The sequence below is a fragment of the Suricata suricatta genome, chromosome 11, assembly GCF_006229205.1.
Source record: "Suricata suricatta isolate VVHF042 chromosome 11, meerkat_22Aug2017_6uvM2_HiC, whole genome shotgun sequence".
NCBI classification, from domain to species: domain Eukaryota; kingdom Metazoa; phylum Chordata; class Mammalia; order Carnivora; family Herpestidae; genus Suricata; species Suricata suricatta.
This window is the reverse complement of record NC_043710.1, coordinates 91,006,606-91,034,038: the sequence shown is the minus strand read 5'-3', so window position 1 is coordinate 91,034,038 and position 27,433 is coordinate 91,006,606. Positions and strand designations below refer to the sequence as shown.

The following is a 27,433-nucleotide window of genomic DNA, read 5'->3' as shown; positions in this document are numbered from 1 at the left end:
CTTGTCCTGAGACTCTCGCTGGGGTGATTCAGACGCTGAGCTCCACCAAAACGGCCTGGGGATGGAAAAAGCGTACAGCCTTCATTCTCTGGGGAAGGAAGCGTAGGGCGATGCATTTTTAATTTGTAAACTGTTTACCAGAGGTTTTGTAAGGGAGCCCATCACTGGCAGTCAAAGAACCGACATCACCAGGGAAAAACTGAGTTAACGAAGCCAAGTCCCCTTCATGGAAGCCGGGAATCAAACAATCCTGGTGGCGGATCTAGGAAATCAACCCAACTTTTTCTCCCAGGCTCCAGATAATGTTTTTGTCCAAGACACTGCTTCTTTGAGGTTTGAAAAAGGATTATTTCCTCGTCTGTTAGGAAGCCTATTTAGATTTTTTTAAATGTTTATTTTTGAAGGAAAGAGAGAGAGAGAGAGAGAGAGAGCGAGCATGAGCAGGGGAGGGGCAGCGAGAGAGAGAGGGAGTCACAGAATCCAAGGCAGGCTCCAGGCTCTGAGCTGTCAGCACAGAGCCCGATGTGGGGCCCGGACTCATGAACTGTGAGATCATGACCTGAGCCAGAAACAAGAGTTGGACACTTAACCAACCTTAGCCACAAAGATGCCCTTGAGGAATGAGATTATCTTTACTGTCAGGTGCTGATTTGTTAATATTTAACAACTATTTCCCCCCCTTTCCTGTACTGCTGAGTGGTCTGCCTGGACGTGAAGCACAGAGTAGCAGGAGAATGGGAACGTGTGAACACACATGACAGACTCTACACCCCACGCTTCTTCCAGCGTTACACAGCTCACTGCTTTTCACACCAAGTAGCCCACTGGGAACAACTTAATCAAACAAGGGTAACATCCAAAATCTAAATTTAAAAATTAGTTGCATCAGTTTTGAAAGGGCAAGCTCGACATTGACAAGCCATGAAGCACGGTGGCCAAAGGAATGCACCCCAGGTCACTGGTCCCAGAAAGAATCGCAAAGGAATCTTGCCACGGTGCCTGGGACTCCGAGGAGGCTTAGCAAAGGCACCAGAGTCAGCTTCTAATATCTGGGGCTGTTGTCCAAACGACAGATTGACTCCTCCCATTATTTCAGAGGGCAGAAGGCTAGAAACTACAGGAGGATATATTTTTGCTCTCATAGGAAGAACTTCTACAGCACTTGGGTGGCTCAGTGATGTGATAGTATGTTCATCCATGAAACAGAGGTTAAGAGAGCTTAACTCCACAGATGGATGAGAGGACCAGGTCTCCTGCAGAAAAAAGGAAATAATCTCAAGCCACTTTATGCCTTCTCCCGTCCTTAGTCTGTAGATGATCTTTAAACCTATAGTGACACAAACAGGAAATGCCTACCAGTAGAAGGGGCATGTGTTTATTTATTTTGAGAGAGAGAGAGAAAGAGAGCATGCATGCAGGCACATCAGCAGGAGAGAAGGGCAGGAGTGGGGGGAGAAAGAGAGAATCCCAAGCAGGCTCCACACTCAGTACGGAGCCCGACACAGAGATCGGTGCCGGGACCCTGGGATCATGACCTGAACTGAAATCAAGTGTTGGATGCTCAAACGACTGAGCCACGCAGGCACCCCATGGGGCATGTCTTTAGGTAGCAAGTGGATGGTATAGAAGTACTAGTGGGTATGCTGGATTACCTCTAGAATCTTTTACCAACATGAGACTGTATCACTTTAGGGATGCCTGATATCTTGTCATTTCAACATCTGACTAAAGTTGAGAACCTCACTCTATATCATTCAAAATTGGGGCACCTGGGTGGCTCAGTCAGTTAAGCATCTGGCTTCGGCTCAGGTCATGATCTCACGGTATGTGTGTTCGAGCCCCGCATCGGGCTCTGTGCTGACCGCTAGCTCAGAGCCTGGAGCCTGCTTCGGATTCTGTGTCTCCTTCTCTCTCTGACACTCCCCTGCTCATGCTGTCTCTGTCTCTCAAAAAAAAAATTAAAAAAAATAAAAATCACTTAAGTGCCAACATTATGAATTCTGCAAGTCAAAGGTGATTTTTTTAAATTTTTATTTAAAGAATTTTTTTAATGTTTATTCATTTTTGAGTCAGAGAAACAGAACATGAGCATGGGAGGGGCAGAGAGAGAGACACACACACAGAGAATCTGAAATAGGTTCCAGGCTCTGCGCTGTCAGCAGAGCCTGACATGGGGCTCAAACCCACAAACCATGAGATCATGTTGGATGTTTAACCAATGGAGCCACCCAGGCACCCAAAAGATGGTATTTCTAATAAGGGAGTGACTTTTGCAAAATTGTGAAAAATGAGACTCTCGAGTTAGACCACCTGGCTGCTTACTTACTAGCTGTTGATTCTGGGCAAGTTACTTAATCTCTCTGAGGGATAATAATCAGATTGTCTGTTAATAACAGTTCCATACCTGATAAGCTTCAATATATTATAACTGATAGAATACATGATAAGTGCTTAGGAGAGCTACTAGCACACCATGAACATCCAATGTATATTGTTATTTCTATTGTTATTATCATTCTCTTCAAGTACAGCATTATCTCACTACATTATTATTTCATGAATCAGAAATTGGGTCCGCTGATTATATATTAAACATTGAAAGTATGGAGCATCTCAGTGGCTCAGTTGGTTAAGTGTCCACCTCTTGATCTCAGCTTGGGTCACGATCTCATGGTTTGGGAGTTCAAACCCCACATCAGGCGGGCTCTGTGCTGACAGTGCAGTGCCTGCTTGAGATTCTCTCTCCCTTCTCTCTCTGCCCCTATTCCACTCTTGCTTTCTCTCTCTCAAAATAAATAAATTTTTAAAAAGTTTTAATAAAAGATAAAATAAGTAGTAGTTGATCTCAAAATGCCAATTCTCACATCGTGCCTACAGGAGGAAACATTATTTACTCCCATTTTCCTTAGGAACAATCCAGGTCCCTGAAGACCATGACAGATCCTTGAACCGAAAAGAAAATGTAGCCCTTCAGGATCTCTTTCTACAGTTCACAGATGAGCCTCGTGGCCCTAGGACTAAGATGAAACCTATTACATGCTCTCTTTTTCCCTCTTAGATCTCCTACCCTATCAGTGAAACCAACGAGACATCCATTCAGAATGCCAAAGAGATCGAAAACACTGCCATCAATCCTGAAGACAAATGGCATCAAAGGGCCCAACAGCTAAAGGTTACTTTGCTAGATTCAACTTTAAATGGGTTTCAAGGGTTACTGCTAAATATCAGTAATATTCATGGCTGACTTATTACTTATGGGTTTATTCTTTTTTTTAATGTTTATCTTTGAGAGAGAGAGAGAGACAGAGACAAAGACAGAGACAGAGACAGAATGTGAGCAGGGGAGGAGCAGAAAGAGAGGGAGACACAGGATCCAAAGCAGGCTCCAGGCTCTGAGCTGTCAGCACAGAGCCTGACGTGGGGCTCAAACTCATGAACCGTGAGATCATGGCCTGAGCTGAAGTTGAATGCTTAACCAACTGAGCCACCCAGAATGCCCCCACTTAAAGGTTTATTCTTGTGGCTGAAAATAGTTACCCACTATGGGTAAGACCGGTGGGCCATTTCATTGCTCGCTCAGCCTGCCAACCATACCCATTCTTTCAAAGGTTCTATTTCCTAGAAGAAAATCATCACATCACTCTTTAAATATTTAGAGTGGAAAACCCCACACAGAAGAAAAGCATGGAGAAAATGCATGGAAGAAAAATTGTAGTTCAAAATATCATCCCAATCTGCACTGCTCAAAGCTGGCCGTTACAGTGTCCTTAGCTGATGGGGAACATGATCCCTAAAATGGGCAGGAGTCCCCAGAGCCTCATCTGCAGGACGTGAAAGTCTACTAACCTGTAATTTAGGGAAGACTTTTGTGAAACTGTCCCCACTAACCGTTTTTCTAGAAAAGCAAGGTAAAGGACTAGCCGTTGATGTCTTCTTGAAACAGTGGACAGAGCTCTGTGGAGCAGTCAACTCTCATACCAGGTTTCATCCCTGCTGCAGGAGAGATGAGCCTGGGAAACCACCCCACCTAGAAAGCCTGCTGACACCATTAGTTACAACTGTGTACACGGGTAAAAGTAATAATAAAGTTCATCCCAGTTCTAGAGAATTCAGAAAAGAGAGACTTTCTAAATCATCTTTCCTTCATAGTGGCTTCAAGGTCACTCTCAGAATTGGCAGGTAGGTAGATAGGTAGGTAGGTAGGTAGGTAGGTAGGTAGTTAGGTAGGAAGGAAAGAAGGAAGGAAGGAAGGAAGAAGAAAAATAAAAGAAAAGAAGAAAAGGAAAGGAAAGGAAGGAAGGAAGGCAAGGAAAGAAAGGAAGGAAGGGAGGAAAGAGAAAAAGAGAGAGAGAAAAGAAATAGAAAGTGATTCACCCAGAGCTTCCATGAGCAGTGGAAATGTAGAGAACAAGGTCTACATCAGACCAAATAGAGAGCTCGGGGAGCATGGCCAACTGGATGGAGAAGACAAGGGAAACACCTTAAGGTTTGTCATGTGTTACAGATAATGGTACATGGGATCTTTGACTAGTTAATGTCAAGTTCCTTGTAATACATCCTAAGTAACTTCCCACCTTTCCAAAGTCCTATTGTTTTGGTTTTGACTCCAACACTGTCAATACAGCTATTCTTCTTTTGTGCGTCTGAATGTAGAACCTTCCCTTACTGATGCTGTAAATTACAGCCAGTTAACATGTATGTTCAAAGTTTCCTTAATACTATCAGATGGAATTCATAATGTAAGCTCCAAGTATTTGTGTTTCACTAACAGTGAAACACAACACACACTTCTCTATGTCCGAGCTGATCTTGGAGCCCAGGCACAGCCCTCAGGACCCCAGGGTCCATCAGGGTAACTAAGGACAAGAATGGCTTTTGTTGGAGAGCAGATGAACCTTTGGTTGAGAAGAGCATGCATCCTGCCCTCTGCTTATGGCCTAAAAACAGGAAAGCTGTAAAAGAGAAACAGCCAGACACTGCCTTTCACGGGGTTGGGGGCAAACCCCCCTTGGATGGCACAGTATGAACAAACGTTAATAACTAAGTACGGAGCTTACTAAGAAGTCGTCCTCCCAGCGTTAGGCATCGGGATTCCCTGATCCAAACGCTGTACCTGTGGACACTGGTCTGTGTGTGCTGGGGAAAGCTACTGCCATTAAACAGTTATTCTGAATGCACATAGCATGGACTGATGGTGAGTGTTGGCAACAAAAGAACCCCATTGAGAGCAGGATAAAATAGAGGATTTCTGCACTGATGGAGATTAAGTAGCCTGAGAATGGCTTTGTGTATTAACTTGAGGGAACTCAGGTCCTGTGACCTAAAAAGTGACACCTGACGCCTCAATTGTAGGGTGATAAATCCTCAGTAACCCACAGATCTCAAGTAGCCTGCTCACAAGGTGAGAGAAATCACATCAAGCCTGTAAACGTCTTCCTTTCTGGGGACTGAAATGGCATCTCTGGGCACTTACACTCATGTGAATAGTGGATTTAACACTTGAGACAATTAAAGTTTCGTGAAACGAGGAGCCCTTGGCCTTGTTGACGAAGCCCCCTATGCAGGTACTGTTGTAGTCTGATTTGTCAGCAGCAAAGGCATAACATGATTAAGACCTAGTGGTAACTCAAGATTTCAGGTCTGATACCCCAGAGAAAGAATTCTTGATAGCTTTTTTTAAAAATTATTTTTTGGTTTTTTAAATTTATTTTTGAGAGACAGAGAGGGAGACACAGAATCTGAAACAGACTCCAGGTTCTGAGCTGTCAGCACAGAGCCTGATGCAGGGCTCGAACCCATGAACCGTGAGATCATGATCTGAACCGAAGCCGGCACTTAGCCGACTGCACCACCCAGGCACCCCAACTTTTTTTTTCTTTGTTGGTGGGAATGAGGATGTGAACAGTTGGACGGCAGCAGAAAGAGTTCTGTTCACTTATTTTTCTAGCAATTAAAAGGCTGGACAGATATTTTTTTAGTTGTTTATTTATTGTGAGAGAAGGAGATAGCCAGAGATCAAGTGTGAGCCAAGGAGGGGCAGAGAGAGAGGAAGAATCCCAAACAGGCTCCTCACTGTCAGCACAGAGCCCGACCCAGGGCTCGATCTCACTCACAACTGTGAGATCATGAGCTGAGCTGAAATCAAGAGTCCGATGCTTAACCAACTGAGCCACCCAGGTGCCCCTGAACAAATACTTTTTAAAATGACATTATCAGCGTCAACAAATATTTATAGATCATAGCAAAGGTGGATGTTTTTTTGCCTTCATAAACAATGATGACAGCCATGAAAAGAGCTATCATGTTTCATTAATAATAAGATTGTAAAATAGCCATTTTCTTGTGGGTCGGCTTTAAGGAAGGATGCCCTTGGGCTATCTATTTGCAGGGCCCACATGCCCACATTTCTCCCATGCAGCTCCATATACTACATGGAAGGAAGAACCTTCCTTAACCAAAATACAAAAAAAAAGGAAGTTTTTCTTTTTTGCAGCACCAAAGGTAAAGTTTAGACAAGCCAATCAGAGCCTGGCCAATCCTCCAGAAAGCTCAAATTCTAAGGGGAACATACTCTAAATTTCAGGCAAGCCATTCTTACTTAAAAACCCGACATGCAAAGTAATATTGTGTATTACCGTTTTAAATTTAACAAGCTCATCCTAATCATTATCAGGAGATTTCATTAGAAATAGAATACCATCTATTATTATACAGAACAGGATGTCATAGTAATTCTATCAGGAAAGTGAAAAAAGTTAAACTCACTGCAATAATTTGGTCATTGTTCATAGCAACCTAAAACAATTTGAGCCAAAAAAAGGGTGTTTTTCCCCCCTTGAGTGATCGAGGTAACTTGGATTTTTCAATTAACACTGCATAGATATGGGCCATAGAGGTTTTTAAATAGGTGTTCAGAAAGGAAAAAAACATGGTGCAGGTATATACCACACTGATGCATATGGTCTTTTTACTATTTTTACTGAGCATTTAATCATTCTTTCCAAAGGCCTCTTAACTCTGCCAGTTTTTCACAACGTAATGAGTGCTTTATTCCTTGGAAAATATTTCTAAATGGCTCAGTACAATATAGTTACGTACTGTATCTATTATACCGGGAGTATATTTTGTTGTTACAAGACTTTGAAAAGCATAAAGACCTTTCTGAAATTGAAATATTTCCCCCAGATGTTTGATCGCCTAAGTACCGGCCATATTAAGGACCTGAAGCAAAACAGCCCTTGTGGTTTCGCAAATGTCCTAGCGCAGTGCAGACTCTTTTATAATCCTCTGAATAAAATCTAATTTGTTTCATCTGGTGAAGAGGTCATTTTAGCTCCTGACCTATATGAGTAAGACGATATGATCATCTAAATTGTATCTCATATTAGATTTGTACCTGGTTTGTATAGCAAATCACTGATGCCCTTTCTGGTTAAGATTTTTAAAAATATTCACCTTAGTTAAAATAAACTTGCATATTTTGGTGTAGATTTGTGCTTTCTTTGTATGTGGCCCTGTAGAGGCAAAGCTCTTTCCCCTCCCCAACCCCCCTTGGTGACACTTCAAGTCAAAGACTTGTCCGGAAAATAAAGCCCATTCAAAGCTCTCTTTTTCTTTTGAGAAAATTCATAATCTGAAATTACCCGGAGGTATTACTCAGTTAATCATCCTCATATCTTGAAACTAGAAAAGGACTCCTCCCTCCCCTCACTGCACTCGCAGTTTGGAAAATACTAATGTAAATCGTGAGGCAGACTGACCATTTGACTTTATGTTAACCAAAGATCTCTTTTTAGAATCACCAGGAACACTGGTCTCAATATGAAAGTGCAAAATCAAACAACACACAGAGACGTCAATCTTCTGAAACGACCGATGGCCAGCAGCCTTCCAGAAAACCAGCCAGGCGCAAGACTCGAAAACAGCATCAACGCCTGCATGGCCTGAGGTCTTTGGTGACTGAGGAGATGGCTGTCGGTGATGGAAACCAGAATAGCACACCCAGACAGCAAGCCAACCAAAATAAGCCCACTGATCCTTCAGGAAAGTGTGAAACAATCATAATTATGAATGCCCCTAATGATGATCTACAAGACTCAAGTGCACTTAGGAGTCAGCATCCCAAAGGAACTTCCAATAAACCTGGTCCTCTACAGCAGGCTTCTGACAAGTATAACAACTCTACTGGGTATCCGCTGGTGATGGACATTCATCAAGAAAGAGGACATAAGGGCCAAGAAGAGAAAAGACGCTCACATCAGCAGCCACACATCAACACTCTCTCCAATATGGACTTGAACGACCTTAACAAGCTTAGTGAGAGACAAGCACCCCTAAGTCAGAAAGGCTCACAGTCTGTTCCTACGGTAGATGTTAATGGATCAACTGGAAATAAGAAGCAACCCAAGTGGGCTTACACAGAGACGAAATATAAGAACTTAGAAATATTATGGTAAGAATTCCCTTTTCTCAACTATTTTTCTAGGGGAGCTATGAGAGACCACTGGAGACAGGAGAAGGCGTGGGTCATGGGGATGGTCACGGGAGAGAAAAACATCACCTAACAACAGCTTAGCTCTGATTTCTGCCTCACATAGTTCACTTTCCATGTATGTCTTTTTTTCTTCCCAGTCTCCTCTGCTTTCCCCACTGTAGTTAAGCCAGAGGTTGAAGGGATGGGAGGAGACAGGAGGACCCAGTCAAAAAAAAAATCAGTATATTTTGAGGGTTACAGTTAATATTTGGAGGAAACAGTCTCCAACTGTTTATCCTAACGTGGTTATCCTAAGGAAATACACATAAGCCCCAAAATACCTTCATTTACCAAAATGACAACAATAAGGAAATGTTTAGGTAAATGATGGTATTTAATATCACGTGACCATTAAAAGCTTTGGTTATAAAAAAACACTTCTATAAAAAGAAAATAGTAAGGCACAAATTTACACCCTGGGAGTAGGAGCTCTACTATGTAGAAATATGCCCAAGTGAGGAAAAATGCACCAAAATGTCCCTTGTGTTATTCCTACAAGAGAGACTAGACCTATTTTTAATGTCCTCTTCATACTTCCTGAATTGTTCAAGTTCCCTACAGTGTAGATGTATTCCTTCTATAATCAGGAAAAAATATTGTTTTAAAAATCACATCCAGGAACATGTCCCGATGACATTCAATCACGTGTATATTATGTACCAGAGATGCACTAAATCCAGTGCTAAAATGCTATCAAAGATACAAAAGTAGTGTGATGCACCGGACCTTCGAGGAGCTTACTTTCGAAGTAGGGAGACAATCCTGCATGTCTGAAGTGAGAACGCAAGGCAGCGCCGCACCTGGAGGTATGGAGCATAAAGCCAGTAAAATTCAGAGGCAGCTTCCTAGAAGAGATCGTGATAGATTGCAAGACTGCAAGCATCCTGGTCTTTTCTCCCTGGCTTTGGAGGGAGCGCTCCTAACATTCATACTGTTAAAAGTATTTAACTTCTAGTAGACAGGGAGTGGAGACAGGAAATTTCTCCTATTCCTATTGCCAAGAGCTTTGATCACAAATGGATATTTAATTTTATCAAATACTTGTCCTGCATCAATTGAAAATTTTTCCCTTTAAATCCTTTAAGATGGTCAAATATATTAGCAGATTTCCTTTTTTTAAGTTATTTTTATTTGACAGAGACAAGAAAAGCATGAGCAGGGGAGGGGCATAGAGAGAGGGAAAGAGAGAGATTTCCAAGCAGGCTCTGTGTATGGTCAGCGTGGTGCTCGAACCCATAAAACCACAAGATCATGACCTGAGCCAAAATCAAGAGTTGGTCACTCAACTGACCGAGCCACCCAGGCGCCCCTATTAACAGATTTCCTAATGTGACATCATCCTTTTATTTCTAGCAGTAACCCAACTTGTCACATTGTATTTTAAATATATTGCTCAGTTTGACTTTTTTAGCACTATTTAGGATTTAACATTCACATACATGAAGTGAGATTGGCTTAAAATTTTCCTATCCGCCACCAGCCCTGTCTGATGGGCTCTCAAGACTATACCAACATTATAAAATCAGTTGGGCAGTAATCCCCCTTTTTACGTCCTCTAGGACACTTCATATACAATTAGAATTATCTACTACTTGAAGTTTCATAGAGTTTCCTGTAAAACCCATTTAGGTCACATGCACTTTTTATTTGGCTTTGTTCTCTTGTTTGTGGGCAGATTTTTGGCTTTAATCTACTTACATTTACTGTAATAATCATCTTCGGATTTATTGCTACCATCTTAATTTGTCCTTTCAGTCACCCTGCTTCTTTGCTTGTGTGTGTGTGTGTCTGTGTCTATGTGTCTTTTATTGAATAGAATTTTGTTACCTTCCTCCCTCTGATATGGAAATATGTATTCTCTATTTTGAGTATAGTGGACACACAACGTTACATTAACTTCAGCTGTACAACTAGTGATCTGACAAGTTTAAACATTATGCCACGTTCACCACAGGAATAACTACCCAGTCCCAGTACATCACTATTACAGCATCATTGACTGTATTCCTTACGCAATGACTCTTATTCCATGACCTATGCATCGCATAACTCGACCTGTATATCCCTCTCTCCATCACCCACTCTGCCCAACCCCCTCTCTCCTCCCCTCTGGCAACCCTCAGTTTCTTTTCTGTATTTACAGAACTGATTCTGCGTTTTACATTTTTTAGATTTCACTTATGAGTGGAATCATATGGTATTTGTCCCAGACTTGATTCACTTAGCATAATACCCTCTAGGTTCATCCAACTTAAGTTTTTGAAAAACTTACTTAACCAGGTGAAGTATTTCTATTCCCTTCCAGAACATATTCAGAATCGCTGGATTGTTTTAATCCTATCGCCCTTTGAGTCACACATTTTTCTTCCAGCATCCTTGCAGCACCTCGATCTCCAAAAGTTATTGCTTCTTGTAGAGAATCAGTGTTTTAAATTTAACTTTTTATTAATGTCTTTGCCTCACAACTTTTCTTCCATTTGACTCTTTCTTCCTGAAGTAGATCTTTTGGAAAGGTTTTCAGCAAGAGTAGGTAAATTTACCTGAAAGACCTTTCTGCTCTATCTTGATTACAGTTTAACCTGATAAAGAGTTAGAAAACGTTTTTCTATCTCCTGGTTTCTCTTTCTTAGAAAAGTTTTTGTCAATGTAATTATCATTCCTTTGTTTTTATCTTTTCTCTTGCTTAAGGTCTCTCCCTTTGTCTTTGGTATTCTGAGGTTTCACTGCCTTAGGTCTAGGTATGAAGTTCTTATCCTGCTTGTGATTCCTAAGTTTGAGGATTCATGTCTTCCATAAATTCCATCAAAATTATCTTCCATTTTCCCTTTAATTATTATATTTCCTATGAATTTTTCCTGTCTTAGGAAATATTTACTCTATTTTTCCCTTCAGGAACACCAAATAAATGCATATTAGATTCTGTTATTCTAGGGGCACCTGGGTGGCTCAGTTGAGTGTCCCACTTCAGCCCAGGTCATGATCTCACAGTTCATGGGTTCAAGCCTTGCATCAGGCTCTGTGCTGACAGCTAGCTCGAGCCTGAAGCCTGCTTCCGATTCTGTGTGTCCCTCTCTCTCTGCCCCTCCCCTGCTCATGATCTGTCTCTGTCTCTCAAAAATAACTGTCAAAAAAATTTTTTTAGATTCTGTTATTCTAGACTCTGAGTCTCCTTAATGGTTTCTTATTTCATCCTCTATCTGTGCTTCTGAGAAATTTCCTCCCACCAGTTTTTCAGTGCAGTAACTTTCTTCAACTGGATCTAGTATGCGCTCTAATAAAAATTTAGTAAATTTCAACAGTGGTATTTTTCATGCCTAGAATTTTTATTTGGTTCTGATTAAAACCTTCCTGTTTTTCTTTTTCAGAATAGGTTTCTCAGAGTTTTGATTTCTTCTTTCACGTCTTTAAAATATTTAAACATGCTTGCTTTAAGAATGCTATCTAGGGGCACCTGGGTGGCTCAGTCAGTTGAGAATAAAGATCCCGGGGTCATGGGATCCAGGCCCGTGTCAGGTTCCATGAGGCTGCTTAAGATTCTCTCTCTCTCCAGGGTACCTGCCTAGCTCAGCTGATTAATTGTCTGACTTCGGTTCAGACCATGATCTCAATGCTCGTGAGTTTGAGCCCCACTTCGGGCTCTTGGCTGTCAGTGGATAGAGCCTGCTTTTGATCCTCTGTCTCCCTCTCTCTGACCCTTTCCTGCTCACAGGAACACATGTGTTCTTTCAAAAGTAAACAATGAAAAAAAGATTATCTCTCCCTCTGCCCCATTCCCTGCTCACTCTAAAACATAAAAAATTAAAATTAAAAAAAAAGAATGCTAATATTCTATTATCAGAAGTTCTTAGAAATCTATCACTGGTTCTTGTGTGTGCACATATGTGTCTGCCTACTCTCCTACTTGGTGGATTGTTTCCTCAGAGATTCTAGGGTTTTGGATTGTGAATGTGTGCTTAGCTCTCTTGTCTGCAGACATCTAGGCAGGCTTGAGAAGGAGGGTCGCCCTCCAGAGAACTTCTATATTTGGTTCTCCCAGATATACAGGGAGAGCCCTCCTCTAGGATCATTTTTATGTTAATTTTTTGGTGTTGGAATCCGCGATTATGTGGGTAAGGTAAAGCTGAACCCCAAACACTGTCCCATGGAAATTCACAAGGAATTTTTTTTTCCAGTTGAGAGCCCAGACCAAGACAAATAGGCTTGCTTTGCAGATTCTCAAGGCTGATGACTCTCTTCTTGAAGACATAGCTCTCCAAGGCCTCTAGGCAGGCATCCCCCTTAATTCCCCACCCCACCTGGGGCCAAGATTTCATATATCCTACACCAGTGTTAAGTGTTAAAACTCAAGTCCATAGATGCAAACCTCCCACCAAGAAAGCCATAGCTTTGGCTTATTCAAAATCTGCTTTATTTTTCATTCCTTTTTTTGTGTTTGGTCTTGAAGTTTCCTGGTCTCTCTTATAAATTCAACTATGTATTTATTAAAAAGCTGTTTGTTCCAATTTAATCTAACACATCCAGGTATTTTACAGTGGGAAGGTCTTTGACTTTTCCAAGGGCTGGGTTTGTTTTTCTATTCTGAATGCACTACATGCAGGCCCTGAAATAAGAGCTAGATGATCCTAAAGAAAAACTAGGAGGGATTTTAAGAGGTTAATGTATTTACGAAAAGATTCAGCTGAAGGTCATTAATTTGCTTTGGAGGAGCATCCAGTTGGAAAAGAGTTGTGGGCTAAACGTCTTACATACCCAGGTGTTACTGACAGATTTGTGGTACCCCCCCCCCCACCCCCTTCAGGAAATTCCACTCTGCCTCCGCCAGCCAGCCTGCCAGAGCTTCCCCGGATTCGCAGCTCGCTCAGATCATGGAGCAGCACCAGCAAGCCTTAAAGCAGCTGACGGAGGTGCAGCCTAATGAAGGGGCCTCGTCCGGCGTCACATTTCCGCCTATACTGTCCAGGGTAGAAAGTGAATCCCAACTCAGCTCAGAGAGAAGCCAAAGAGACCAAATGAGAATGGGTCGTAGCAATTCTGAAGGCTACCTGTTTCAGCTGGAAAAAGGAAAGAAGCACAGGAAGAGAAGCGGCATCAAGGTAAGAAGAACACGTTTTACCAAACAGCCTTTCAAATCTGGTAACACAGATGAGCACAGTCGTTCCCTTCCTCCTAGTCCCGAGAGACGCCCTTCCAGCCTTCCAGGTGACCCCCCCCACCCCCGTCCTGAGAGGTGCCTGATTTGATCCTCTGCTGCTGTCTCAAGTGTCCCTACTGTATGCTTCATCTCAGGGAAGGGTCTACTGTTGCAGAGCCGTGAAAGTCCTCCTTGTAGCCCCTGGTTAAACGTCACACCCTTGGGTTCCTCACACCCCATCCCACCCCCTAGCTTAGGCCGAGTCTCTCCGCACATTCTCATATTTGAGAAGAGAAGACAAAGTAGGGATGAGGGAGTCATCACTGCATTCTACCTCCTCCATCCTTCTGTCCCTTCCACGCCGGGCAGCAATTCTTGTCCCTGGTCTCCCCTCAGCTCCTGCAGCCCAATACCCAGGACAATGATGCCTGAGCTTCCCTCAGAAATGCTGGCTCATCTTTTCTGAGTTTTTTGTCCATAAATTTAAATCTTTCACATCCAGTCTGTTCAGATAAATAAGGGAAATGGGGCAGAGAGAGATTCCTGGCGGAATCTTTCCGGGAAGACATGAAGGAACGATGAAGGAGCCTTTTTATATCCTGTGCATTTTTCCACCGTTATGGGCAATAAAAACCGTTCAGGAAAGGCCACTGGCTTCTAATGTCAAGTGGTAAGGAAAAAACTAGAAAATGCATTGTTTTATAGGGCAACAGGGCAAGACCTGGTTGGAAGCAATGGGACTGTGGTGATTGGGTTCCCCAGGAATAGACTCTGAAGTGAAGATTCCTTGTAGGAGGCTTAGTGATGAGTGCTTCTAGAATCACGGGTGTAAGGGGGTGAGGAGAGCAGGGTTGGCTAAGGGAGAGTGTACGCCATGATATGGGGGCAGCAGAAGCTTCTGAGAGGCGCACAAGGGCTCTGAAGTTGGGATGGCCCTTTAAAGGCCAAGGGCACACACAGACCAGCCATTGGCCAATGACTGCCCTGGGGAAGGGTTGTAACTTTGGGCACAGCAGCTCCATCTGACCGAGGGTGGCTCTTAGGGAGGGACCCAACTGAGAGCCATAGCAGACAGCAGTCCCAACAAGTGGGGGAGTGTGTGCCTCGGTCCTGAGGGACACTCACTACAAGCCAGTTTAGGGAACCAACCTTAACTCAGTTCAACACAGGTATTGAGGTCCTCTTGGGAACAGGGGTAGGTGCCAGGGTGTAAAGAAAATGAGCCATGGCCCCTCCTCGTGTAGACACGTATGAAAACGGCTTCAGTGTAATGTTGCAAGTAAAAAAAGAAAGAAAGGAAAAAAAGAAAAAGATATGCGTGTGGGTTGCATTGAGCACAAAGGAGTTTGGGCGGAAATCTCAGCCTGGGGGGGGCGCGTTATTAAGTGGAGCTTTAGAGGATAATTCTGAATCAAGCTTTTTTTTTTTCCCAGTTTATTTATTTATTTTGAAAGTAAGCAAGCAGGAGAGGGGGCAGAGAGAGAGGGGAAGAGAGAATCCCAAGCAGACTCCACACCGAAAGCACAGAGCCCAATGCAGGGCTTGAACTCACAAACAGTGAGATCATGAGCTGAAACCGAGAGTGGGATGCTACACCAGACTGGTTAAATGCCCACCCAAGCAGCCCCTGAGCCACGTTTTAGATGACCAACAGTGAACAAGACAAGACTGAAAGAGCATTTCAGGCAAAGGGACCAGCCTGAGCAGCGACTGTGAGTGGGAGACACTGCAATGCATGCTGGGAACTGCCCCGAAACACAGAGCACGGGGTAGGGTGGACAGATGCAGGTGGAGAAGTAGGTGGGGGCCAGGTCCTACAGGATCATGCTTGTCTTGCCAGGAAGGACTCTGTGTATATTAAAGAGAAGAAAAGGAAGAACTAGCTTGGGCCAAAGATGTCAGCAGTTGATGGGTGTCAAATAGCCTAGCCTGCTCCTTACCACTGCCACCTTGGAGGCGTATCTCAGGACTCTAGCCTCCTCCCAACCCTGGCATCCTGACCTCACCTCTCTCAAGTACCCCCCCGCAGGGGGCTCCTTGCTCTGACTCTCCTCTCTCATAGCCTCCCTTCTGCAGAGGGTGCCTCATCCCTGCCCAGGCCATGGCAACCACAACCCGTGGCTGGGAGCTGGCAAGACCCCAGTTTCCCTGTGAACAAGGAGAAACAGAGATCACAAGTTACTGCTTTTTCTCCAGAAACCTCATTACATGGTAGTTAGGTCCTGCAGTAGGATTAGCGCTGTTCTCAAGTCCTTCACACACAGAAGAGACTTTGCAGGCTAGACTAGGAAGACAGACCCCATGCAGGCTATAATTTCTATACAAAAATATATTCAAAGCTTTGGAACAAGCACATTCTCAAGGTGAGAAGGGCCTGTTCACTCCGGGGCCTAAAAAGTAGCTCCTACACACTCCTCAGAAGAGAATCTTCTGTACTACGTTTCTTGCCAACTATGGGTTGTTATTAAACATGCAAGCTTTGGGGGGCACCTGGGTGGCTCAGTTGGTTGAGCATCTATCTGGCTCTTGGTTACAGCTCAGGTCATGATCTCATGGTTCATGGGTTCAAACCCCATGTTGGGCTCTGTGCTGACAGTGCAGAGCCTGCTTAGAATGCTCTCTCCCCCTCTCCCTCTGCGCCCTATTTGCATGTACACTTTCTCTCAAAATAAAATTTTAAAAACTGCAAAAGAAAGGGAGAGAGGGAGAGGAGACAGAGGGAGGAGGAGAGATTCTCAAGCAAGGCCATGCTCACCACCCAGCCCAGGGCTCAATCTTATGACCCTGGGACCCTGACCTGAGCTAAAATCAAGAGTCGGATATTCAACTGACTGAGCCACCCAAGCACCCCTGAACTCAGTTCTTAGTGAACAGGGTTATGTGGAAGTCAGACTCAGCCATTCCCAATTCCTCAGCTCTGTCTCTTAATATCTGTGTCACTTGGGCAAGTCAGTAATTCATCTGAGACCCTATTTCTTCACATGCACAATCAGAATGGTTCCTTCTCTTTGCAGATTTGGTGGGATAATTAAGTGAAACAATGTATTAAACCTTTAGCTTAGGGACACCTGGGTGGCTCAATTGGTTGAGTATCAGACTCTTGGTTTTGGCTCAGGTCATGACCTAGCAATTTGTGAGTTCAAGCCCCACGTCAGGCTCTGTGCTGAAAGTGGGGGGATGGGCTGCTTGGGATTCTCTCTCCCTCTCTCTCTCTGCCCCTCCCCTGTTCACCAGCTCTCCCTCAAAAATAAATAAACTTAAAAAAAGATCTAGAGAAAGAAAAAACCCTGATCTTATCCCTAGTGAAGAGTAGACCATCAAATCAACGTTATTTGCCTTTTCATTCTTCCTTCCCTCAGTAATCTGAATTCATGTCTTACAGAAAGGAGGGGAGGAGAGTACCTGTGTGGCAGTGTGTGTCCCCAGAAGTCTGAGAGCATGGGGGGGGTAGGGAAGAGGAAGGAAAATGAAATTCCAGTTACTGCCCCCAAACCCTCCTTCCAAGTCAGGGGAGCCCTCCCTTCCTGCTCTCTTTCAGGAACGTTGCCCTCCACCCGTATCCATTTTCTGGCGCCAACACCTTCAACCCACATCTGACAAATGCACAGAAGCGCCCTTTGTCCTTTGAGCTACTCCAGAAGCTCAAATGATTTCGAACGGAGCTATTTGTATAGGACAGCGGGTGGCCAAGGTGCCAGACGGGGAGAGTCATTATCCAGGTCATGCCCATTTGCTTGTTGCCGCAAATCTTGTGGTTTCCAAGGGAATCGACTTGAAGCACATTAAAACATGTGAGGATTTGTAAAGCCAACAGGCCCACGCACCACTCCCCTTCTCTAGGCCATTCTGAGGGGACGGATTTATGAACACGAAGCATCGTCCTTGCCCTTAACGCCAGACGTCAGGCAACAAGAGACTGACGCAGCGTCTGGGGTGACCAATGGCACAGAAGCATCTATTGCGACCCGCCACAAAATCACTGCTTATGGACTTCTCCCACAGCGGAGTTGCAGTAATTAACTCGTGTGTGTGTGTTGTCACAGACAATCTGGGCATTGCTGCATGACTGCTTCTGAGAAGGTTTATTTGGATTAAATTTAGCAACCACAGAGCAAATTTCCTTCACTTGCTGTTCTCCAATATCTGAGGCATTGTTTATTTATTTATTTATTTTTTTTGTCCCGCTTTTGAGTAGCTTTCTTCTACTTATACATCTGAGGAATGTTCTGGAGAAAAGCCCTCCCACGTACCCCATGGCAGGGTACAGCGTTTCATAGTTGAAACAGATCCTCATGGGCTGGTCAAGGTCATTTTCAATTCACACACACTTCACCCCAAGTTTGCAGCTGAAAAAAATCACTCTTCTAGCTTGAGACGGGGAATTGATTACTGGCAGAAATAGGCCATCACGACAGTCCCATGCCATCTTCTGCTAAAGGAACTGTCCACAGTGAACAGCAGCTCAGAGGGGCGGGTCTAGTCTCTGCCACCATCAGCCCAGCCCAGGGATGATGGGGGTCAGCTTGTGTGTGTCTTAGTCAAAGACAAGCAGTAAACCCCATCGGGAGCTTATTGAGAGCCTGACTGCATTTCCCCCGTGTTTGGAGACCTAACAGGACTACCATTGTTGGTTTAATTTTCAGGGGGTAGCGAGGGGAATGCTCTTGTGACCTTTTAGTCTTGTAACAGCCAAGGAGAACTAAATCAAAGTAAATTCTGAGGATTATTTTACTATAAAAGCCTTTTGAAGAGACAGAAAGTAGATTAGCGGTTGCCTAGTTGCTGGCGGTTGAGGGGGCGGAGGAGCAGCTGCTAACGGGGACAGGGATTTCTCCTCTGGGTGCTGCAAACGTTCTAAAATCAGACTGTGGTGAGCTTTGCACAACTTGATGAACGTCCTAAGAAGCAACGAGTTGTCCGACTTCAAACGGGTGCATTTCGTGGTATGCAAAGTCAATTTCAGTAAAGCGGTTAAAAAGACTTCGGATGGAAAGAGATCAAACGAAATTACAGCACTGAGAGCCGATCAAGATTACTGGAGGCAAAAACTTGAGCAAATCTGGGATTTTTCAGCGCCAGTCACCCACAACCAACTTCGTTAGGATCCATGCCTCTCCCCCTTGAGAAAGGTCTCCGGCCAGAAGCCGCTCGATCCTGGAAAAGGAGTTCAGAGCATTTGGATTTCCCCTGCCCCCCACCCTCCATGGGCCACACTCTTTACTTTGTAAATAGGTAATGCCAGGCCCTCTGTTCTGTTTTTTTTTTTAGGACAGCCAAGATGTAGATTCTGGTTATTCGAAGGGACAGTAAAAACTGGAGGAACCGAGGAGCAGGGACTATTATTCATGCTTCACAATGTGTCTTTTGTGCAAGGAGGGCAGTTAAGCTGCTTTATACGAAGTATGTGATTTCTGGACACACTGATCATTTCTCATCGGTTTTGGACAAATTGGATTTGGGATTTGGATGGGAGCAAGGTTCCCTCCTGTTTCATTTTTGGTTTACTCTGGCAAACAGTAACTTAAGTGACTGCAAAACGACAGATCAACCCACACGCCTGAGATAAAGAACAAATTTGCCATTGCCAAGTAGAAGATATCTGGGTTCATTCACCTAGTAGCAATTGGCAGAGATTTTTAAATGTGGTCATACACAGCGTAATCAGGGCTTGGACGCAAAGGGCATTCTTACACATTGCTAGTGCAAGTGTTCATGGAGGACCTGAAATATGTTCATGATTTTGCCTCAGTAATTCCACTTCTATTAACTGACCTCAAAGCAATCATCACAGTAGCCCACAAATAATGCTCATCCCTAGGACATCTTAAGTGTTCAACATTTAGAGGAATAGCTAAATAATTCAACTATAACCAGAAGGCAGAAGGTGATGTATGGAAGTCATTTTTTTGAAAACCAATGACAGGGAAATACAGTGTCATGCTAAAAATACTTAGTGAATGGGGCGCCTGAGTGGCTCAGTCAGTTAAGCATCCAGGTCTTGATTTCCACTCAGATCACCATCTCACAGTCATGTGATCGAGCCCCACTCGAGACTCTGGGCTGGACGGGGAGCTGGCTTAGGATACTTGCCCTCTCCCTCTGCCCCTCTCCCTGACTCATGCTCACCCTCTCTCATGCTCTCTCAAAAAAAAAAAAAAATGCTTGTTGAAAAAATCTAATTTGTAGCACTTGGCAATTTTATGAAAGCATCAATAAATATCAAGGGCAAGAAGCAACTAGAATGGTTTTGCCAGGTGATCATTTTCCTAAAGCGGATCTAGGATTTTGATAAGCCTTTCATGAACAACATTTTCTCTCTCTTCTTTAATATTTTTAAATGATTTTAGCCCAACAACTTCTTTGGGGGGAAAAAAGGACCCTCTCTCTCCTTTTAGAATTAGATATGCCGAAAGAGTTTTGACTATAAATTTTGAACATTCTCACCAGGGAAATTCTGTTTACAGAACTCCATCTATGCTTCATAGAAATGTTTCCTGCAAGTCACAAGACTCTGGCTTTTTGAAGCACCAAGATGTTAGAACTACTGCTTTCAGCTCCAAGTCACAGAATTATGATCTACTGTGTCTTCAAAAAGACGGGTTCCTTCTCACATACGATGAAGCCACGGGTAGAGAGTCACTAGCACTGGTGGCCCCACAGCTCACAACCTCAGAACCAGGATTTGTACAGTTCTCTGCTCCCAGAGATCTCTCAGCAAATCAAGATTGCTGCTTCGGCTCCAGTTCCAGGAACCATATCTGCATTCGAGGCAAGAAAAAAGGGAGAAGGGCCGAACCTGCCTGGATAAAAGCTTTCAAAGATACAAAGTCTCCCCCGGCCACCTTTCATTTATACCCCACGGGCCAGAGCTCAGGCCTGCAGATCTGGACAAGCCAGCACCTGGCTCCGAGATTCCATAGTGGGGAAAGGCAATGCAGAAACTAACTGGTAGGAGCTGTGGGTAGTCGGCCAATAGCCTAGTGGGAGTAGAGCACATTCTTAGAATAGGGATACAATGCATACTGAAGCTCCAGGGAGTTCTATGCAGTAAGTATATCCAGCTTAGTCAGAATTTCTTTTTTTAAGTCTCTGGACTGTCTCTGCCAAGTCCTGTCTTAAGAACTCATTAGAGGGGCACGTGGGTGGCTCAGTCGGTTAAGCATCCAACGTCACCTCAGGTTGTGGGTTCGAGCCCCCGCTTCGGTCTCTGTGCTGACAGCTCAGAGCCTAGAGCCTGGAGCCTGCTTCCAATTCTGTGTCTCCATCTCTCTCTGCCCCTCCCCTGCTTGTGCTCTGTCTCTCTCTCAAAATAAACTTTAAAAAGTTTTTCTTAAAAAGGACTCATTAGATATACTGCCTATCTTAGGACTTCACATAATTTACAGGAGCTTTCACAATTTAGAAGAATACTGAGCTTGGTACAGAGCTGTCGCCTCTTCAGGGAGGCTATTCTCTCTCCATCCTAAGCACCGACTTGGATCTGTCTGTACGGAACTACTGTCATCCAAACTAGCTCTTTGGCATTGTCCTTCCTACGTTTCTCGAGGAAGGAAACCAAGTGAACGCACAAACTCAAAAAAAAAACCCAAAAAAACAAGAGGATTTGGTATCTCTACAAGGGCATTGCCCCAGGCAGTGAGTCAGTTTTAACACTGAAGGCAGCAGTCAGCGGGACATCATCATCTATTGTTCTACAGTCTGGAGAGCGTAGGTGTTCTTCCTGCCTGTTATTGTGCTCAAGTGTCATAATTTAAAATTAAACTGCCACAGTATGTGACTCGGTCCCTTTAAATATACAATAGCGCTAAGAATGTCATAGAAGATCATTTACACCCTACAAAATATCCAAAACCACACCAAATAAAAGGAGTTTCTCTGTAGATCTCGCCTAGACTCTTACCCCTGAGAAATGTACTGTTTTTGACTGTTTTGACATCACTAGACAGGGCACTCTCTTTTTGAAGCAATGTTTACCTGATTCAGATGACTTCTTCCCAGGAAATTGTTTGGTTTAGTGAATGGTAGGAGACCAGACAGAATAGTAATAGCAGATGTTGTTTAAAAGGTTAATAATAAAACACCAGTTCATTCACTCGAAAAATGTTTATTTATAATTCACAGAATTCCAGGTTGGTTGTTGTTGCAGCAGTTGGAAAAGTCAAAGCATATGAGCTGACCCACTACAAATTCCCCAAGAAGCTATGATCAAGAACTACCCTTAAAGTGGAAGAATTGTCTGGAACTGCAACCCCCCAGCCCCCAGCAGTCCACATGGGCTTCCATTCTTCCCTTTCCTGTGTGGCTAGGACAGCTGGGCGGGGGTGGGGGACAATTCCTTAAAAGGAACTGTCTCTTTGTATTTGTAGAGTTCCAAGCTGAAAGGTTATCAGAAGAGAGACGTGAAGCTCGGAGGCCTTGGACCTGACCTTGAGTCCATCAGAGACAAAGTGAGTGTGATGTACATACAACATTCTGTAGGCTTGGATTTGCCCCCCTGCTTTTTAGCAGAACTGCTCAGACCTGTCCCTTGGAACCGAGTCCCAAATCCAACCGTCTCCCTCTGAATAGAGACTCTTCTGAAAGAGCATTGGTAATAGAGACACAGATACTCCTTTTACCATAAAATAAAATTACCCGGCCAATGTTGTTTTATATATCCACCTTTTAGTTAGTTTTGAGGACCCACACAGAAAAGAGGGCCATGTGCACATGAAAAGAGATGCGTGTGTTATGTGGTCGTTGGTCCTACCCAATAGAGTGATCTTGGTAATTTCGAAGAGTGGCTACAGAGAAGACGCTTAGGATAAGAGTTTCCCAACCCATGAAAAGTGCATCCACTTTAGTTCCTTTCCTCTAGTGAAAGAAGATCTTCATTTAATGTGTTTTAACTGCAGTTGCACTCAGGGCATAAAAAGAGAGTATAGTTCAAAGTTGGAAGCCAAAATGAAAATAAATTGGGTAAATGCAACAAAGAAGGAGCTGAATGTGATTCTGCCCCTGTTAAGGGAACACTGGGTGTGCTATTGCGGTGATGTCTGTCCCCCCTCAGAGAGAGACTGTTTCTAGGAGGAACATTAACGTAACCATCTCACTGCTGCTGCCTTGCACATGGTAATCCCACTTCCCCTGTGCTGCCGAGACAGTACGAGATGACCAGCTCGCTAAAATGAGTGCTGCGTTTAGAGAGAGAACAGAGAGATCTAGCAGGGCCTGTGCATGGTAGTAACTTTGTCTCTCTGAACAGATGCAGAAGTTAACCCAAAAAAAGGAATATGCCAGACAAGTTCAGGAATATAACATGAAGACACTATCCCTTCTGTCAAAACCACGAACAGCAAAAACTGAAAGTAAATCTGCCATCCCTCGGCAAAAGGTAAGAAATTCTCACCAAGGCCATTAGCGTTTTGATTAGAATTAAAAGGAAACCTGCGGCACCTGGGTGGCTCAGTTAGGCATCCAACTTCGGCTCAGGCCTTGATCCGGCTCTGTGCTGGCCGCTCGAAGCCTGGAGCCTGCTTCAGATTCTGCGTCTCCCTCCATCTCTCTCTGCCCATTCCCCTCCCCTGCTCATGCTCTGTGTGTCTCTCTCTCTCTCTCAAAAATAAACATTTAAAAGAGAAAAAAAAAAGGATTAAAGGGAAATCTTTGTTACATCTTAAATTCCCCCACATTTTTTGAACACAGGATGTTTTAGCAAATGCGGTTCTAGTAGCCATCCATCATTCACAGATATTGATACATGAAGATCACATACATATATGATGCTGTAAGATTAGCCTGAAGTTCATCATGGTCTTTAGGCCTCCACGTTTTCTTCCAAGTACAGTATTTCGAGTTTGTGTGTGTGTGTGTGTGTCTGTCTCTCTCTCTCTCTCACACACACACACACACACACACACACACACACACAGAAATTGAATGGTAAGGCTGGCAGACATGAAAAGATACTCAACATCAGTCCTCATCAGGGAAATGCAAATCAAGACCACTGTGAGATCGCCCTACACCTGTCCAAATAGCTAGACTCAAATTCACAAGAAATAAACAATGGTGAGCATGTGAAGACAAAGGAACCCTCACGTGCTGCCGGTAGGAATGTAAATTCATAGTCACTGTGGAAAACAGTATGGAGGCCCCTCAAAAACTAAAAACAGAAATACCGTATGATCCATGGGCGCCTGGGTGGCTCAGTCGGTTAAGCCTCCAACTTCGGCTCAGGTCATGATCTCATGGTTCGTGGGTTCCAGCCCCACGCTGGGGTCTGTGCTGACAACTCAGAGCCTGGAGCCTGCCTTGGATTCTGTGTCTCCCTCTCTCTCTGCCCCTTCCCTGTTCATACTCTCTCTCTCTCTCTCAAAAATAAACATTAAAAAATTTAGGAAAAAAAAATACCATACAATCCAATAATGCAGTACTTGTTACAAAGAAAACAAAAGCACTAATTCAAAAAGATACATGCACATGTATGTTTATTGAGGCATTATTTACAATAGCCAAAATAGGGAAGCAGGCCCAGCGTCCAGACGTCTGTAGACAAAGGAAGAAGGAAGATGTGGCATACACACACATACAGGCATACTGCATGGCATTAAAAATGGATGAGGTGGGCCCATTTATGCCAACATGGATAGACCTAGAGGGCATTATGCTAAGTGAAAGATATCAGACTGAGAAAGAAATACAATTTCACTCTTATGTGGAATCTAAAAACCAAAAGAACAAGCAACAAGCAGAATCCAACCTATAAATGCAGAGAATAAATTGCCGGTTGCCAGAAGGGAGGTGGTGAGGGGGATGGGCAAAATGGGGGAAGGGGGTGGCAGGTCCAGGCCTCCAGTCATGGACGGAGTAAGTCACGAAGACGAAAGGCACAGCACAGGGAACACAGTCAACGATATGGTCACCACCCGTGTGGGGACAGCTGGTAGCCACACCTGCAGTGAGCACAGCCTAACCTACAGATTTGTCAGATCGCAACGTACATCTGAAACTAAAGGAACATTGTGGGTCAACCCGACTCAAAATTTTAAAATCGTTTTCACTGAATAGTAAGGTGATTTCTTAGAAGAAACTAGCAATCCTGATAAATACTATCAATTTCCTTCTCTACCATTAAATTTTAAGCAATTAGGGTCTTTGTGCCACTTATGAGTACGTACGTCAAAGAAAATGCCTTCATGGTTTCTTTCCATTTCATCCCCCTCCAGTTTTCCCCAAGTGACTGTAATCTATAGGTCTCTCTAGCCACAAAAAAAATTATTTCATAAAATACAGAATGTTCTCCTTATCAGAGGTCATCCAGCCAGAAGTCAGGATGAGAACGAAGTACGGAAACACCGAGCCTTGCCATGCAAAGTCTCTGCCTCAGTCCCAGTAAGGACATGGGACCCTTTGCATGAGGGACAAGTGACCCTTTGGTGCTTTTAGGAATTTGTACTTCATGTTCTCTCTCACAGACCATCATATTTTCTATTTATTGCCTTTCTTCCTTGGACCTTGAAGACCTCAGTCCACTTGATTGAGTTTCCATGGTGCCACTTTTTCTTTTTTCTCCAATCCATCATGTCTTGCATGAAGAGATTCAAGGCAACAAGTCTGTAATTAGAAATTCCTACAGAAATCACCTACACACACTGAGAAGTCTGGAGGGATTTCCTCCCGACCTTCCCACAACCTAACTGCACTATCTAGTCCCATTTCAGCTGCCAAGAAACTCTTATTAAAATATAAACTGACATAAAGGTAGAAATCCTATTTTGTGATCTCTTTATTGTTGTGCCTTTTAGAATGGACAGCACTGAAGAAAAAAAAAAAAAGTCTGCTTTTTCCAGCCTCCAGGTTTCTATAGATATGCTCAAGAACAGAATAATTCCCAACCTCTGATAAATAGTTGTTAGAGTTCTAAGAGCCTAGGAATAAACAAGAGTTGGATATAGTAACAGCGGTTCAATTTTGGAGCCTCCAAATGGATGCTCATCAACTACAGTGAGGTCTCTGGTCTCAAGCTGCAACAAGTCCACTTTGAATGGCAAGGTCCGTGACTATCTCCTTAAAAGAGTTTGGTTTTAAGAAGACCCACAGAAGCTAAGTAGAGCCCACACATGATAAATCTATTTTCAAACACTTGAATAAAACTCTGTTTTATAAAGAAAACACCCAAAGGTGCAAATCCGTGTATCATTTCTTAGCTCTTTCGGCGGCTAATTTGTTTTGTTGAGACTGTGCATTATATCGCATGACTTGCATTTCTGATTCACTCTCCGTTTCCACCATCTCATTGCATGATTGGGGCCATGGTCTCCATTTGGATTACCAATAATCATTTCCTAAGACTTGATTTCATTAAAGGGACCCTGGGGGATCACTTCCCTTTGCAAATAAAATTTTACCTTTATGCTTTCAGGCTTTGGAATATGCTAAGACCATCCCCAAACCCAAACCTTCGAATCTGACTCATCGAGCATCAAAGGAAAAGAAAAATCCAACCTGTGCTCCAAAGGAAGACCCTCTGCCTGAAATCTCACTGCTAGAGATGCTGCAAAGCAGACATGAGCGGGAAAAAAAGGCTGTGGCTGCTTTCAAAGTCCTTCACATTGTGTAGACAACATAGGTGTCAGAGACCAAAAGTGCCAGGGGACTGGCCACAAAGAAAGAAGTCCAGCCAACCTCCCTGCACGGAGAGGGATGGCCCAATGTCCTCTAACTGTGGTCTGCATTTGCTTTGTACAGAATTTAAAACATGGGGTTCTACTACATTATGTTGCCATATTTTACATTCTACAAAGAATGTCTTCTTCATTATTTATTTTCAAATCCGTTAGAATCTTGAACTTACTCACTTTGAAGAACTAGGGAATAAAGCCTTATAGTTGTATATTAGAGCTTTTCCTTTCTTAATCTCTACCCTTCCATGCAGCAATGAAAACCCTGAAGTTACCCACTAATAAGTGGATCTACTGTGCTGCTTTCTTAGCTTCTGGAAAAGGAAAGAAGAAAGTAAGAACACTTCCACTTCGACTAAGATGAACTTAAACTGGACTAATTGCCAGTATATTTTGAGATAGGGGTTCCAAAATAGTTCTAAAATCTCTAAGTTAAAAAAAAAAGAAATCTCTAAGTTTAGTAAAGGGTTTATATATATAAAGTTGAAAAAAAACAAAGACACATCTAGATTTGCCTACTTAAGTAGAATATATCCTGGTGTTGGTCTCACAGAGCATCAGTACATTAATTAGAGGGATGCCCAGGTGGCTCAGTCAGTTAAGCGGCTGACTTCGGCTCAGGTCATGATCTCACAGTTCGTGGGTTCAAGCCCCATGTCCAGCTCTGTGCTGACAGCCCAGAACCGGAGCCTGCTTCGGATTCTGTGTCTCCCTCCATTTCATTCCCTCCTCCACTCTCACTCCGTGTCTGTCTCTCAAGAATGAATAAACATTAAAGAAAAAATTTTAAAAAGACATTAATTAGAGGGGTGTCTGGGTGGCTCAGTCAGTTGAGCATCCAAATTCAGCTTAGGTCATGATCTCATGGTTCATGGGTTTGAGCCCCACATCAGACTCTGTGCCAACAGCTAAAAGCCTAAAGCCTGCTACAGGCTTCCTCCCTCTCCTTCTGCCTCTCCCCTGCTCACACTCTGTCTTTCTCTCAAAAATAAATAAACTTTAAAAAATTATTTAAAAAAAGAAAGACATGAATGAGAAATCCAGTAAGTCCAGGGGTGCCTGGGTGGCTCAGTCAGTTAAGTGTCTGACTTGATTTCAGCTCAGGTC

The 27,433-nt window shown here is 43.5% G+C and overlaps 1 protein-coding gene across 4 annotated transcripts in view; it reads left to right on the top strand.

The window, feature by feature from the left end:
- JHY (junctional cadherin complex regulator) overlaps positions 1–26,538 on the top strand; it is a 56,323-nt gene extending 29,785 nt beyond the window's left edge. For all 4 annotated transcript variants that reach the window (XM_029957162.1, XM_029957163.1, XM_029957161.1 and 1 more), the window contains exons 4-9: positions 3,059–3,172; positions 7,797–8,452; positions 13,332–13,626; positions 22,031–22,111; positions 22,909–23,037; positions 26,068–26,538. In XM_029957162.1, coding sequence (XP_029813022.1) covers positions 3,059–3,172; positions 7,797–8,452; positions 13,332–13,626; positions 22,031–22,111; positions 22,909–23,037; positions 26,068–26,265 — 1,473 coding nt within the window. In that variant the 3' untranslated portion in view covers positions 26,266–26,538. The remainder of the gene's footprint in view (positions 1–3,058; positions 3,173–7,796; positions 8,453–13,331; positions 13,627–22,030; positions 22,112–22,908; positions 23,038–26,067) is intronic.
- Positions 26,539–27,433: the final 895 nt, after the last annotated feature.